This window comes from Pelophylax lessonae (genome assembly GCF_965119305.1).
Source record: "Pelophylax lessonae genome assembly, chromosome: 5".
NCBI classification, from domain to species: Eukaryota; Metazoa; Chordata; class Amphibia; order Anura; family Ranidae; genus Pelophylax; species Pelophylax lessonae.
This window is the reverse complement of record NC_138772.1, coordinates 129,563,762-129,578,462: the sequence shown is the minus strand read 5'-3', so window position 1 is coordinate 129,578,462 and position 14,701 is coordinate 129,563,762. Positions and strand designations below refer to the sequence as shown.

Here is a 14,701-nt window from a genome sequence, read left to right as displayed (position 1 = left end):
CACTTTCAGATTGGTTCGCAGATCGCAGTTCAAATTGTGAAATGGTGCAGGAATTGGATCCCATAGGTGTGAACACCCATGCAATCCGATTCCAGTGCGAACCAAAAAAAGGGCCCTGCTCCATTCTTGTGCAAATGGGATGCGATTTCAGTCAAAAAGTTTGTATGGCTGAAATCACATTGCACAGACATCGCATGTGATCTGCACCACAATGTGGTGCAAATCACATGCGATGTCTGGCATTGCAATAGTGTGATTCGGCACTTAAACTGGCACACATGCATAGGTTTTTTTTTTATTTTGGTATAGCCAGTGGGCTGAATTGAAAAAAAACACTTACAGATTCATCCATCCACACAAGAGGTGGATGAAGAAATCCCCTCCACGAGACGTATTCTGACGCTGGGGACTCTTCTCTGTCAGAATACACTGATCAGCATTGCAGCTGATTGGCTGCAAGCTGCTGATCGAACAAGGTTTTCCAGCAGGCTCCCATTCTACAGAAGCTCCCATTCTGACAGGCGGCCAACAGGCAAGGCCATACATAGATCAAAATTCAGCTGGTCCCTGCTGAACCGAACAAATTTTGTTTCATGTGTACCCAGCTTTACCTTACTCCTTGCTCCAGTAGGCTCTCTCCAGTGCTGTGACTGGTCCTCGGGAGCTCCTGGGTAAACTGTGACTGACTGGGTCACACTCCAGCCTCATCATACCATACTGGGTTAATGTTCCTGTATGGTATGTGATGAGACTTTGGGTGGTAGAGGAGAGCACTGTAGCTGGCTGGAGAAAGTATACATGAGGCGATATCCTCCAGCACTGCAAGGGTGGACTGTTTCACTTTGCTGGAGTTGGGCTGCAACATATCACTTGTTTATGATCAATCTTTGAATAGGTTAGGAATATACTGGGACTTTTCAGGCTCTACATACTGTAGATGTATTCCACATACACACTATATCTTATTAAAAGGCAGGATTAATATATAGTGTGTATGTGTGGAATACATTTACAATATGTGGAGCCTGAAAAGTCCCATTATATTCCTAACCTATTCAAAACATTTTACTTTCTCTTTAGCAAACCTGCACTGCAAGGGTCAGTACAGGTTTACAGCACAGCATTGCACAGTGTAAAACAGGACAGGACACATCGGGACTCACAGGAGGAGGAAATTCAGTCTGCTATCTGTCTCTTATCTTCAGCTTGAGGAGGAGAGGAGAGGAGAGCTCCGATGTCTGCTGGGCAGAAAGCAGTGATCGAGGCTGCAGTGTAGTGTGCTCTGCTTGCTCCGCCCACCTGTACAGGAGCTCTCACGGTCCCGATCCAACCAGCCAGCCTGTACGAAACCTGTGCCCAGGAGAGTGTTTCTCTCCTTTCCATCAAGGGGCGGGAAGCCTGCAGAAGGCATGGGCGCATTGTTGACTCTGATTTTGGACATGTTTTAGCAACACTGGAGCTTAGAATAAAGGTGATTCTTCAGTGTTTTGGCGCCCCCTCCCTCACTCCTCCCACACTCCGCCCAGGGCAGCCGCCCCTCCCGCCCACCCCTTGTACCGGCCCTGGTCCATAGGATGTTGTTCCAGAACTGTGAAGGCTTAATTAGATGTTTGGCAAACACTAATCTGGCCTTCCTGTTTTTGAGGCTCACCAATGGTTTACATCTTGTGGTGAACCCTCTGTATTCACTCTGGGTGTCAAAGTCAACAATCAAGAGAAGACTTCACCATACACCTACCTCCTGGAGAGTGTTCTTGATCTGGCCAACTGTTGTGAATGGTGTTTTCTTCACCAGGGAAAGAATTCTTCAGTCATCCACCACAGTTGTTTTCCGTGGTCTTTTGGTGTTGTTGAGCTCACGGGTGCGTTCTTTTTAAGGATGTTCCAAACAGTTGATTTGGCCACACCTAATGTTTTTGCTATCTCTATGATGGCTTGGTTTTGTTTTTTCAGCCTAATGATAGCTTGCTTCACTGATCGTGACAGCTCTTTGGATCTCATATTGAGAGTTGACAGCAACAGATTCCAAATGCAAATAGCACACTTGAAATGAACTCTGGACCTTTTATATTCTCCTTGTGAATGGGATAATGAGGGAAGAACACACCTGGCCATGGAACAGCTGAGCAGCAAATTGTCCCATTACTTTTGGTCCCTTAAAAGGTGGGAGGCTCATATACAAACTGTTGTAATTCCTACACCGTTCACCTGATTTGGATGTAAATACCCTCACATTAAAGCTGAAAGTCTGCAGTTAATGCACATCTTGTTGGTTTCATTTCAAATCAATTATGGTGGTGTAAAGAGCCAAAGAGATTAGAATTGTGTCGATGTCCCAAAATTAATGGACGAGACTACCCTGTTCTCTCCCCCACCCCCCTAGTTTTGTCTAGGTTATACCTACGTTTACTTGTTTAACTATGGTCTTTGACCGGTTACTGGTCTCCTATGATCTGTTCAACCTTTATGTTCTACATATGTTTTGTATCTCTCACTTGCCATTGCTTTCGTGTATTTGTTACCTTGTTGGAAAACCAATAACTTTTTTTTTTTTTTTTTTAAAGAAGAGAAACTCTCACTGATATGATGTAATCTATAGCCCTATAGATGAAAAATCCCTCTCCTCCCTGCTAAGAATGAATGACTGGCACTGCCTGACAAACTGCTAAGAAAAATCTCTCCCTGCCTGAAACAGTCATGGCCCTCCCTACACTGCTAAGAATGAATCACTGGCACTGTCTAACAAACTCCAAAAAGCTACTCTCGCCCTGCCTCACACGCACAATCACTCTACGGCTATGCGGTCAGCCTTTATGTAGTGTGGGGCGTGTACTTGGCCCCTGAGCCATGACTGGTTAAAGTCAGCCTGCCTTTAGTCCAATCACAGCAGAGATATGATTGGCCAAAGCATGAGGTCAGGGTGCATGCTTTGGCCAATCACATAATGTGCTGCATACAGTGCTGCTGCATACAGTGCATTTTGGGAATCTGAATTTTCCACAAAGCACATTTGTCATTCGAAGAACGATTGATGTTCGAGTCAAACTTAGTCTCAAACTCGAAGCTCTTCCCTAGTGCACACCTTCGTGTGGGTTCCCCATCTTTAAGATCACCGTTTGAAAATTTGTGAGAGCCCTCTGCTTAATCATAGAAGGTGGCTCTCTGTGACCATTACTTCTGCACATGGTTTCAGAACGAGCTGCATTGTCCTGGCGGTCACCTTACTTGGTTAACAGGGATAAAGTGGATCCTTCCTAAGGTAGTCTCAGGTTTCCACTTGAAGACATTGTGTGCTAACCCAAAACATCCAAGAAATTGCCTTGCATTCCCTGGATGTGGTTCGGGCCATCAAGGTGTACTTAGCTGCAACTGAGATCATTCGCAAAAAATCAGATTGACGGATGGCCCTCGTAAGGGGCAGGCCGCATCCCATTGCCAGATGATCAGGCCTATTCTATCAAGGGTCAGGTTCCTCCTCTCCCTTAAGATGCATTCTATGAGGGTGCTTAGTGCCTCCTGGGGTTTCCATCATCAGTGGTCCAGGTTTGCAAGGCAGCCACCTGTGCACTCAGTTTTACTTTTTCAATCTTTATTTGTGATAAAATGGTGGTACAAAAGAATCATTGCATAACAAGCATGGTATTACAGATAATGATCAGGGTTATTTTCAGGGTACAAAAGAGAAGCTATAGTCTAACAGAATCCTTGTCTAGTTTTATCTGACTGACAACTATAAACTAGTGGTTGGTGTCACAGTATATTCTATATTTCTAATTGCATCTTACTCTGAATCAAAGGATTAACATCTTCTCAAAATCCTCTGAATAGGACAATAAATGGGACCCCTGGTTTAAACAAAGTTTTACAAGGTGGATGTCCTGTTATCTGCAGATGCTGCTTTTGGCCACAAAGTTTTGCAGGCCGCTGTGGCAGAGGCTACAGCCTCAAGGGTACATTTTTTTGTCCTGGTAGGAGAGCTCCATATCATGGTTGATCTCTTTGGTTACCTACATTTAGCCTTTGGGAATTCAGTTTTGCTGTATTTTCCCAACCCTCATGACACTGCTTTGGGACATACCAACGGTTAAAGATATGAAGCTGCATCCAATGAAAATCAGGAAAGAATTTTACAGTAAGACAAGTCTTTTTTTTCAAAGGGAATTTATATACTATAGACAGACTACCCAACAGCCCAGCAATTTTTTAAAATGGTTTGCCTCCTTGTTTCTCATTAATGTCCAAACCTCATCTGTAACTTGACAAGAGCGGTGCATCTTAGTTGTAGTCATATGCACAGTGTACATGTGGCATGACGCAAGAGGTCCCAGCCTTCAAGTAGCTTCTTTTATGCATTTAGAAATCATTGGAAGTTTCATCCCCAATTCCCTCCTTAAATTAAATTCCAGGCAGTCATTCCCCTTAATCACCTCAGTGATCGGTTGGACCAACCTGAAGAAGTCTCACTTTTGCATACATCTACTGTATTAGAATTGTATTTTAGGTAGCTTTAGAAGGAATTCTGGTATTTAAATTGGCAGGCAGATTCTAGCCTTGCATTTTCTCACCCTTGGAGGGAAGCATTTTCTAGTACAAGTCAGAACAAAGCACTATAGAAAGAAAAAGGATTGACACCATAATAAGGAAGGAGTTTTTTTTTTATTTACTCTAACAAACCATTATAGTCAGTACCAAAGATTTACAATGCAAGTTTATACAGTGCAATGGCTATGCAGCAGATACTAGATTATTCTAGCTTGGTTTTTCAGCAGTGGATCATGCTCATTGTGGCTGCCATGAAGCAAGGCATCTTTGACTTGTCTGAAGTATACACTGATTTGACTGCCACTTTCATCTGTTGCATTCCTGATGGGCTTGTACTCCTTGTATTTCCTAAAAAATAAATTTTTTTTTTTTTTTTTAAATCTTTAAGCGACCATGCAAATCTAACTCTTAAAATACCATGATCAGAAAATGTCTTCCCCCATTAAGTGTACCTCAATATGAAAAACTATAAGGAAAAGTTGAGTGGTGCCCTAGTGAGCCCAGTTCAGGCTCCCATTTCAACCCCACAGAAAGGCATGTGGGGGGGGGGGGTCAAGGGTCTCCAAACCCAGGTGCCAGAGCTCAAATAAGTATGCCACTGTTAGGACAAGGACTCACCTGTACAGAAGAACACCAGCCAATGTTGCAACAAGGACCACCAATCCAAATATAGTCAGGACTACAGAGGTAGTCTTTGCCTTAGATCCTAGAGGACAAAAAGCTTAATGTTTATCCCTTAAGGCACAAGTAGGATTTTTATTCTTTAAACACCAGAAAATTGGTGTCCAGTGTGAGTTACGCAAGGTAGTACATTGGCCCCCTTGTGAAGGATATAAATAGGACCCAGATAGCTCTACACATGTGAAAGCAGATGCAGTATTATGTGCTACAAAGCTACTTGTGTGAATGCACCTTGGCAAATTTTGCTTTCACACATTCAAATCTACAACTCATAATCAGTGTTCCTGCTCTATTGGTTAACTAGCCAAGACCACTAGTGCTAATTTTTCAGATTGGGCATGTTAATTACACCATATATGGTCATTTGTTACGGCATCCCAGTGCTCCTGTAATTTAGCAGACTAGATACAAACGCTGTGTTATTTGTGCAGCATGCAAAGCCATTCAGTTGGCTTAGTAAAAAATGTACTAAAGAACATGCACTGGCTAAGCCTATGCTTCACCCAACTGGTCCCACATTGCAAATACAAGCTGAAGAATTCTTACCGCTTTCTTGGGCCTAAAAAAAAAAAAAAAAAAAAAAAAAAAAAAAAAAAAAAAAAAAAAAAAAAAAAAAAAGGATCCTACATGTAACCCTAGCCACCAATTAGCTTTAATGAATGTCCAGCATAACACTAGATCAATGTTCTCTAGTATGGTCTGCAAGACTTACAAGGCGTAGGTGTAATTTTAAAAAATGATCTTGCTGTGTCCAGTACAAGGATTTCTTGGCAATTACCTGCATCTACGTAGACCAGGGTACTGGCAAGAGCCAGACTTGCATCATCACTTAAGGTAATATTTACACAGTAGGATCCTGGCTCGGCAAATGCTCTTCGTAGGGTCAAGAGGCACTGGTCTGAAGCTGGAATCTGATCACATACCATGTTCTGAGGAATCATGCAAGAAGCATCCGAAACAATTGTGCAAGCATCTGTAGGTATGCTGGGAGAAAAACAAATTAGATGACATTACCAATAAAGGAACAGGAGTCTAAGCAGAGCAGCTGCCCAGCAAGTCAAACTGCCACCTTAGTTTTCCTGTAGTAAACCAGGATAATGGTATTGGTCACCCCACATGTAGAAGCTCTAATGTGAGGTAATATACCAGTAACAAAGTTGGACAGCTTTGGGTCTTACAATCCTTATCTTTGCTAATAGAATGGGACTCACTGCAGTTTGTCTAGGGTCCCGTTCTGCCTCACACTCCATCTTATGGAATTTGAACCCCCCCCAACCGCAAAAATCTTGCGCCTACCTGCCTTCACAGGACACCACAAAGTCAATTAAAGAATTTTCAGCCTGGGAGGCCACTTGGATAGTGTTCATTTCAATAATATTCATACCAAGAATGCCATCTAAGAAGCAAAAAGAGAACATTTTATTTTATCATTTTTTTTTTTTTTTTTTTTTAAGACCTGAAAAGTTCTGACTGCTTGCAACCTACCTGAAACTGTGATTTTAGTGTTGTAGTACCCATATCTGTAGATAAAGCACCCAGGAAGGGCAGTAGTTGTTGGTATAGTTGTATGGGTAGTGGGTATAGCATGGGTAGTAGTATTCTGTTTTTCTGTGGTAAGTGGAAAGGTCTCGGTTTTGAAGGTTGGCACTTCAGTGGTGTTACCTTTTGGACAAAACAGTAATTGTAATCCTTGTTTTTGGAAAATTTGAAACAGTTCAAAATGTGCACAAAAAGCAGTGATGGAACCCCCTGCTCCCCCCTCCTTTTCCTTAACACCAACTTACCAGTTGTGTTTGTAGTGGTATGGGGTATGGTGGTTGTTGGCAGCTGTGTAGTTGGTGCTCTTGTTGTAAGCAGGGGAGTAGTGGTTGTTGGTGCTCTCGTTGTAGGAAGGGGAGTAGGTGTAACTGGTTTACAGGGTCCTGGAATGGCAGCTTTGATGATTAGTTTCAAACTGAAGTTTCCAAGCAAGGTGTAAGTATGAGTAGAGACTGGGCTATTGGAAACAAAGGAGCCACTGCCATCACCATAGGTCCAGTTGAAAGACAGAATAGATGTGTTGAGGTAGTGGCTTGGATCATGGATTTTAACATCAAATGAAATTGGAGAATCTTTGATATAGATGTGATCAGAGGCATTCTTGTCATTTTTCTGTGAAATGTTCACATAGAAAGGAATTTGATCTAGGAAAAAAAGCACAGTATTAGTAGAAAACAGAAAAAACCCACTGTACTAGTCTTCTAGAGCAATTAAACACATTTTTTATCTCACTACCCACTTCTACACCTGACCATCACCCCCTCTTTACTGGACTCCTGGCAAACTTCCAAGATCTGTCATGTGGAATCAATACCCTTCCTTTACTTCCTTCTGGTAGTAGATGCTAATTCTGGGCAATTACCCCAAATCGCAGTGTCCAACAATACCAAAATAAAGGAGTTGTTGAATCCTGTATTTGTGGGACTTCTGTCATCTTCTCTTCTTGGATATACCATCAAATGGTTGCAGATGCATGTTAGTTTTATAAATACTTTCCAGAACCAAGAATATACATAGACAAGTTTAAATCAGCATCTTCACTTACCTGTTACAATGTACAGGCCACTTGCTTTAGCAACAGGGTAATGCCTGCGATAGCCTCTCCTAAAAACAGTCACCTCAATCATCTGAGCACCAGCTGTGATATTTGTAGTATTTATTGAGAGAACAGCTGAAGATCTTCCAGTTGTCTGATAGTACTGGCCTGAATATAGAAAGTAAATTTAGTATAAAGGCTCCCTTAAATACAGCATTCAAACTAGTTTCCCTTGGAAACACATGAGGCTCTGGAAGAAAATTCTTTTAAGCCCATTTGAACATAAAGCAAAGTTATCACTTGCACAATAGCCAGAAGAGCCCAATACAAACTAGCTGCCAAGCGACTGGCTATATTACACTATGTGTAGTTTTAGCTCTGCATAAGCTAGCTGGAAAACACCAGACTAAACTAGCTTTGCATTGGCTGTGCAGTATGGTAGGAGCCTAAATAGATTTTCTGTACAAAATCTTTTGACAAAAGCCTAACCACCTCAAATTTCAAGACCATAATTCAGCCAATTTTCTTTGAGATCTACATTAACATATGTAACCCATGATGATACCAACCCAATGTTTGGAAGATGTAGATGAAGTTACGGCGTCTCCAGTCATGGTGGTGAGGAAAGGGTCTGCCATCTGGAAACTTGTTTGAAAAACTGCAATTTCCTTCATTACAGAACGGTACCCATTTGGTCCAGTTATACACATACTGATCACTAAAGGAAGCTGAAATAAGTAGATATTAAAGGAAGCTGAAATAAGTAGATTAGAGAAGCCAGCCATTCTTCCCTCTTGACAGATTAAACACGCTTCTATATTTACCATTAGCACATCCTCGTTGATAGACTATATCCCCATCTTCATTCTCTTTTTGACATCTGGGATACTGCAGAGTCACAGCAAACGTAACAGTTGACCCTATCAGTGCTGGACTGTCACTGGTCAACCGTGCCACCACTTTGCCACCTAAAAATAAAAACCCATGTTAGGATAGGACATTCAAGTAACCCTTGATAGTAGTATAACAGCCACTTGCCAGGGACATGATTCTGGTATGTCAGTGGTTGATAAAAATGCCAAACTTTGCCCACCCCTGACTTTTCTTTTTTTTTTTTTTAAATTCGACCAACCCTTTGTAGGTTTACCTTGGTACTATTTGTCTTATCACTTCGCCTAGCATAAAAGCACAATATTGTACACATTACCTAGCAGGAGCTACACCTACTGGCTTACAGCAAGGCGTTACGATTTTACATGCCTGCATCTTCCAAAAACTGTTCTGGGCCAAGCCTTACACAATACAAAATTCTTTACAGCTATCATGCAACACTAATGGATTAAAACAATCAAATCATGGGAAGCAGTGATGTTTGCCAAATGCATCACATACTTGTTCCTTGTGGTTGCTAAATTAGGTTTCTTAAGGCCCTTGGCTGTTGAACTAGCTTGTTCTATTATACACAAGAGCAGAGTTCATTTTGAAGAGTCTTTTAAAACCACCTGATCTACAGAGGATGAAAGCAGCAGGCATCACTGGTCCTTTGAAGCATAAAGGTTAGTATAAATTACAACTGTACAGCTACAGTTTTGTGATTAAAGACTTGGATATTCCTTTAATTCTAAATAGGTTTTACTTCCATTTACACTAGCCAACCCCCTTGATCAGAAGCCAAGGTACAGTCCTAGTAATTGGGGGGGGGGGGCCCACAGTTTCTTCAATTTATATTATAGATAAAGCCAAGTGATTTAAGAGTAGGGAATGGTTTGCTCCCGGATGAGAATAATTCCTGTTGTGCAGTAGTTATTGAAACAGGTGCTCACATTGGAAGACTTCTGCACTATTCCAGTTTTGTACTTGTGATAATGTGGTCCTGGCATGAAGTATATCTATTGGGGGGGGGGGGGGGCAAGGATTCACTATATAATGAAAAATAAAGCATACTTTGTATGTAAAAGAAAGTGTTGTAGTAGCTTAGACATTACCTCTCCAGCAGTTCTCCCATCTAGGATCACCAGATTTCCAGGCAGGATAAAGCTGGTCATTCCAAGAGCTGCTGTCTGGAGACCAACCACCTATGTGGCGATTTTCATGGCCAGTCCGTCTGAACTCTGCCACATCTTGGAAACCTGTAGAGAAACAATAATCTTTTATTACTCAATATATCAAACCATGGCAAAAGTTGATGCAGGCATGTTGTGGTAAATTAGATGTGTGAACCTGAATAAAAAATTGGTTAACTTTCACAACTAGATACATTTCTCAACACTGCCTACAAGACACCTTTAGCAACCTCCAGGATTTATAAATGACAGATGAAGGTGCTTCTGCCTTCCTTGTTCTATTGAAGTAGATACTGCCTAGGTTAAGTATGCCAAAAGTTCAGTTTACTTACCACATACTGAATGTAGTGCTCTATATTTGTTACATCTACTGCACCTACTATTGACCAGTTAATAGTACAGAAATAAGTGGATGGGTCCTCACAACCCCCCCCCCCCATTTACATTTATCCTGGTTAGAGGATTTTACCAATATGCAATTTACTCGCCCACTGCAATTCCAGTTCCCAGCAACCCCCACCTTCCATAGCATCTTGCAAAAAATTAGCTAGTGATTTAAGGGTCCAGGCTGTTGAAATTTAACATTAAGCAGTCAAGTCTAATCACCCACTTCTATTAGTTTGGCAATCCTTCAATGCCTCGGCATTAGTGACTTAGGCGGCCATCAAGAAGTCATGGGAGCAAAGTTTAAACAAAACCAAACCACCCTAGAGAACACACACCTCTAAAGTACATACTAATACAACTGGGTCATCAGCAAACCTTCTTGAAGTATACTAGTTTAGGAAAGTGGGGGGGTATACCTCCTGCAAATTGACAATTTCATGACCTGGAGATTTAAAATCACTAAAAATACATCTTATAGTAATCTAGAGGAACATTTTACCCAGCCTGTCTCCAACCAGTTTTAAATTAGCTGCACAAAGTTGTCTATTAAAGTCACAGGATTCAAATGAGACTTCTAATTTTTACAGTCTAAGCATTGGTTTAATCACATTAGCCTGCTTCCTGTAAGTTTAGGTCTGCAGACTAATTTTGAGGTGAATCAAAAAGGTCCCTTGACAGGTTTATATCCTACTATTGCAAGCATAATCTAGCCATTTTACCCCCCCCCCCCCCCAGGATATATACACAAGCAGGCACATAGCAAAATTTGGGACAATAAAACCTGGATTAGGCCTCAGAATGCCAAGTGCAAATTTTCCTGGCCTTCTAATGAATGGAATTCTGCCTGACCTGTAGCACACACACAGCACATTCCCCTATAACAAACTATACTCTTGTAATGACAGTGTTATGTAGAGCAACAGCATCCAGTTTGGTTTTAGAGAAGACCCATGCTAGCAACCTCTGAAAGGATTCCTGCCCTGTTCAGTATTTACATAATTGTGCAATGGAGAAAGCCAGCACAGGCAATGGTAAATCAATTTTGAAAGCCTACAACAAAATGCATGTCCTATTTGGTAAATTAGCTATGAAATCACAAGTGTGAAAATTTATACATACACAAGCAGAAGTCTAACATGCTATTCACTAAAGCATTCGTCTTAGCTACATTAATGTAGCACTTGAAGATAAGTCACAATGCTTACTAAACCTGCTTTCTTTTATGGGGGTACCAGAATTAGAACAGAAGCAAGGGCTGTTAAGCTGGCTACGCACGCACTTACAGCAACCTGGTTTGCAGTCTCCTTTAGGATTTACCAAAGCCATGTAATGGGAGGACCTACCTAAATATACAAAATCACCAGGATTTCAGAGAGAGAGAGGGACCCCCCCCCCCCCCACCTTAACACAATAAGGTGGTAAATGAAACTGCCAAGCCATCTACCAGTTAAGAGAAAAGTAGAAAGGGATTTAGTCCATTTTTTTTTTTTTTTTTTTTTTTTTTTCCACTGAACTACTAAAGCGGAAAGGGACAGTTTTTTTTTTTTTTTGGGGGGGCAAATTACACCCCAGAAAAAACCCCCACTGCTCCAACACCCCCTGGAAACAATGGATTTGGATCCAGTCAGGTAGGCCCTCATTGTGAGCATACATGCATCAAGTGAGCCGATTTGTTCTTAGCGATCCTTTAAATAAAAAAAAAAAAAATAATAATTTTAACCATTAATATGCCACAGACAGGGGAAAGGATTTCAGCGTCTGATTTGAAGCTCACTCAATAAGATCCTATTCAGGTATAACATTTAGAAAGCTGCCCATCAATGAAACACAAATGCACAGCCATCATTACACTATATAAGCATTATACCCTCCTTTAAAGCAATGCGTATGGTCAATTTAGAGAACTAAAAAAATCTGTCAACGGTGCAGATGAACACTTTACTTGATGCCTTGGAACTACAGCTATCAGTGCACCCAGCAGAACCATATCAGCCATCACCAAGAATCACCTACTGTAGTGCAACTCAATTTTATATATATATATATATATATATATATATATATATATATATATATATATATATATATATATATATATATATATATATATATATATATATATATATATATATATATATATATACATATACACACACACATACATATATACACACACTCAGCTGCCTAGTGACATTGTGGAAGCCAGAATATTCTCAATCTTACCCCAACAAATTAGTGGGACTTAGAGGACGCCTGTTAAATTCATTGATGACCATTGGCAAAAAGGTTACCTCACATTGGTGGCTAGAATGCCCCCAGTTACAAACAGCTAGAAAAAGGATTGGGTATATGCAAGTGGGACTGACCCAAGAATTCAGCAGGCACCATTAGGCAGTAGGGCAAGGAGACAGCAAAAGGAATCCCTAGCAACCCCAGGAGAAATTTAACGAGAATGGCTGCTGCAGTCAATTGCATTACATTTTAGGGCTTGTAAATCCACAAGACATACTACATACCTATTTTCATTGAGTAGTTGTAAAGATATAATTTTATGCAACAACATACAAATTTAAAAGAAAGACCCTTTAACAACAAGTAACAAACTCACGTGTTCCTGCCTGGGCAGCAGAGATCAGCCAGACACTGAGCACCAAGCAACCCCTCACCACTGCAGCCTGCATTGCAAAAAGTGAATTGCTTTCTTTCCTTCCAGCACAGCGGTATTTAAACTGGCCTCTACTAGCCACAGCTGAGAGTAATAGCAGTCAGCATTCTAACGTTCCCTCCTCCTGTTTATGAAAAGCCTTCAGGCTCATCATGTGATGGAATTAAGGAAAGATGCCTGATTCTGTGTCTTGGGCTCTGCCCCACCACTCATGTGCTTATGAGTCACTTACCATGAATCTCAGATTTTAACTAAGTTTCTCAAATATCAGAGGTGTGATTGCTACCATTGCCTGAGGAGATGACAATTATCGTTTTAAAATTATGTTTATCATAGATACATTTCTTAACTTGTACGATTAATTTCAAATAGCACTCCAACACACTACAGCAATGCACATGTGCTGCAGAACACAGCAATGCATGGCGATACACCAAGATGCATTGCGTTAAAAAATGTATGTCTCATTTGATTTTCTGGACATTTTAGTGCCATGGCAGCTTATTATTTTCAATGAGCTGCCCTAATGCAATGCACGTTGACATATCACATAATACTCCTTAACACACATGCATGAATGCACCGCATGCATGCGTGAATGAACCAGAAGAGACATACGGAGTCCCCTCTGCAATTAAGATTTTGCTCCCATAATTTTTGTATTTAAAATCACTAAAGTTCCACTTTAGGGTTCTTTCACACGGGCGGTCAGATCAGATCCGCCTAAAAAACTGATAGGCGGATCTGATCGGATCCTCTATGCATCCCTATGGGGCAGCGGATATCAGCGGAGACATGCCATCCGCATCCGATCCTGTCTGTGAAATCCGGACGGATGGAAACCCTATTTTCCCTCCGTCCAGGGGATGGGATCGGATGAGAGCGGACAGACGGTCTGCTCTCATCCGATTCCCCATAGAGAGCAGCGGGGCTCTGACACCTTCCTCTCCGCACACAGTGCAGAGACGGAGCTGTCATCCGCCAACTCAGCAGGGATTGGCGGATCGATCCCCGCTGAGCAGAGCACGGTCCACAACTGAATGCGGACCGTGTGAAAGGACCCTTAATCTGGCAGTTATGAATTGTGCAATCTTTGTACAATCTCATAGACCTTTACCAGAAAATATGTAGTGCCAAGGACTAAACAATCAATTCAACATATATTTAATTAGACAAGTGCTAAGTGACAAGTGACAAGAAAACTTGTCCTGAAAGAAACATAAATATCGGCATGCTTGTCTCCTTCTGAAAGTGCTAGTTGCTTGGCTGTTATGGTAACCCTCTTAGTACTTTGAGTAGTGGACCTGGGACAAGTATACAATATAAAGAATGCTGATCTGTCTGCTTTTTCTGTGTCACCAACTCAGACAATATTGTTTTTCCTGCCAGACTCCATGGCAGCCTACGTGTGAGTTAATCCTGCTTCCTCTCCTAGGTTATAGGACCCCCCTCCCATAAATTTCAGCCTTTGGATTGTGACCGTGTTCTTTTTTTGTCCTCCAAGTACCCTGTTGAAATACCTTTTGAAGTTTAGTATCCTGCTTTGGATTTCGGTGTCTGTGTCTTCCCGGGGCCCAGCCATGGGCGGAGGAGTGGCAATGGCATCCCCTGGCTCTGCGTGGTGTGCCGGATGCCCTATGGTGTGCAAGCCCTGGCAGGGTCTAAAGTTCTGCCCCCACTCCATGGCAGTCCTCTATGTTTTATTGTCTTTCGTTTCTCTTTTGTTTCCCTGGCTCTAGTGTGTTTCTGGCCTCTAATGGTGGCTGGAATGCTTCTGCGTTCCAGACC

General features: G+C 41.6%; 1 protein-coding gene across 1 annotated transcript; it reads right to left on the bottom strand.

Annotated features, from left to right (window-relative positions):
• Positions 1-4,645: 4,645 nt before the first annotated feature.
• On the bottom strand, positions 4,646-13,030 carry LOC309555884 (protein QNR-71-like). The gene is made up of 11 exons (XM_082258056.1): positions 12,857-13,030; positions 9,784-9,927; positions 8,623-8,766; positions 8,368-8,526; positions 7,808-7,966; positions 7,008-7,406; positions 6,709-6,885; positions 6,520-6,619; positions 6,002-6,207; positions 5,161-5,248; positions 4,646-4,890 (listed from the first exon to the last, which is right to left on the bottom strand). Exons 1-11 carry the CDS (start codon positions 12,927-12,929, stop codon positions 4,740-4,742), a joined length of 1,800 nt encoding a protein of 599 aa, XP_082114182.1. The 5' UTR covers positions 12,930-13,030; the 3' UTR covers positions 4,646-4,739.
• Positions 13,031-14,701: the final 1,671 nt, after the last annotated feature.

Bases quoted from the DNA above. Each gene is read 5' to 3' on its own strand.
- LOC309555884 (XM_082258056.1), bottom strand. From the start codon at position 12,929: ATGCAGGCTGCAGTGGTGAGGGGTTGCTTGGTGCTCAGTGTCTGGCTG. The intron at 7,407-7,807 runs GTAAGTGAAGAT...TTTTTTTCCTAG, and splicing joins TGGCCTGTACATTGTAACAG to ATCAAATTCCTTTCTATGTG. The intron at 5,249-6,001 runs GTAATTGCCAAG...TTTGTCCTCTAG, and splicing joins CCTGGTCTACGTAGATGCAG to GATCTAAGGCAAAGACTACC.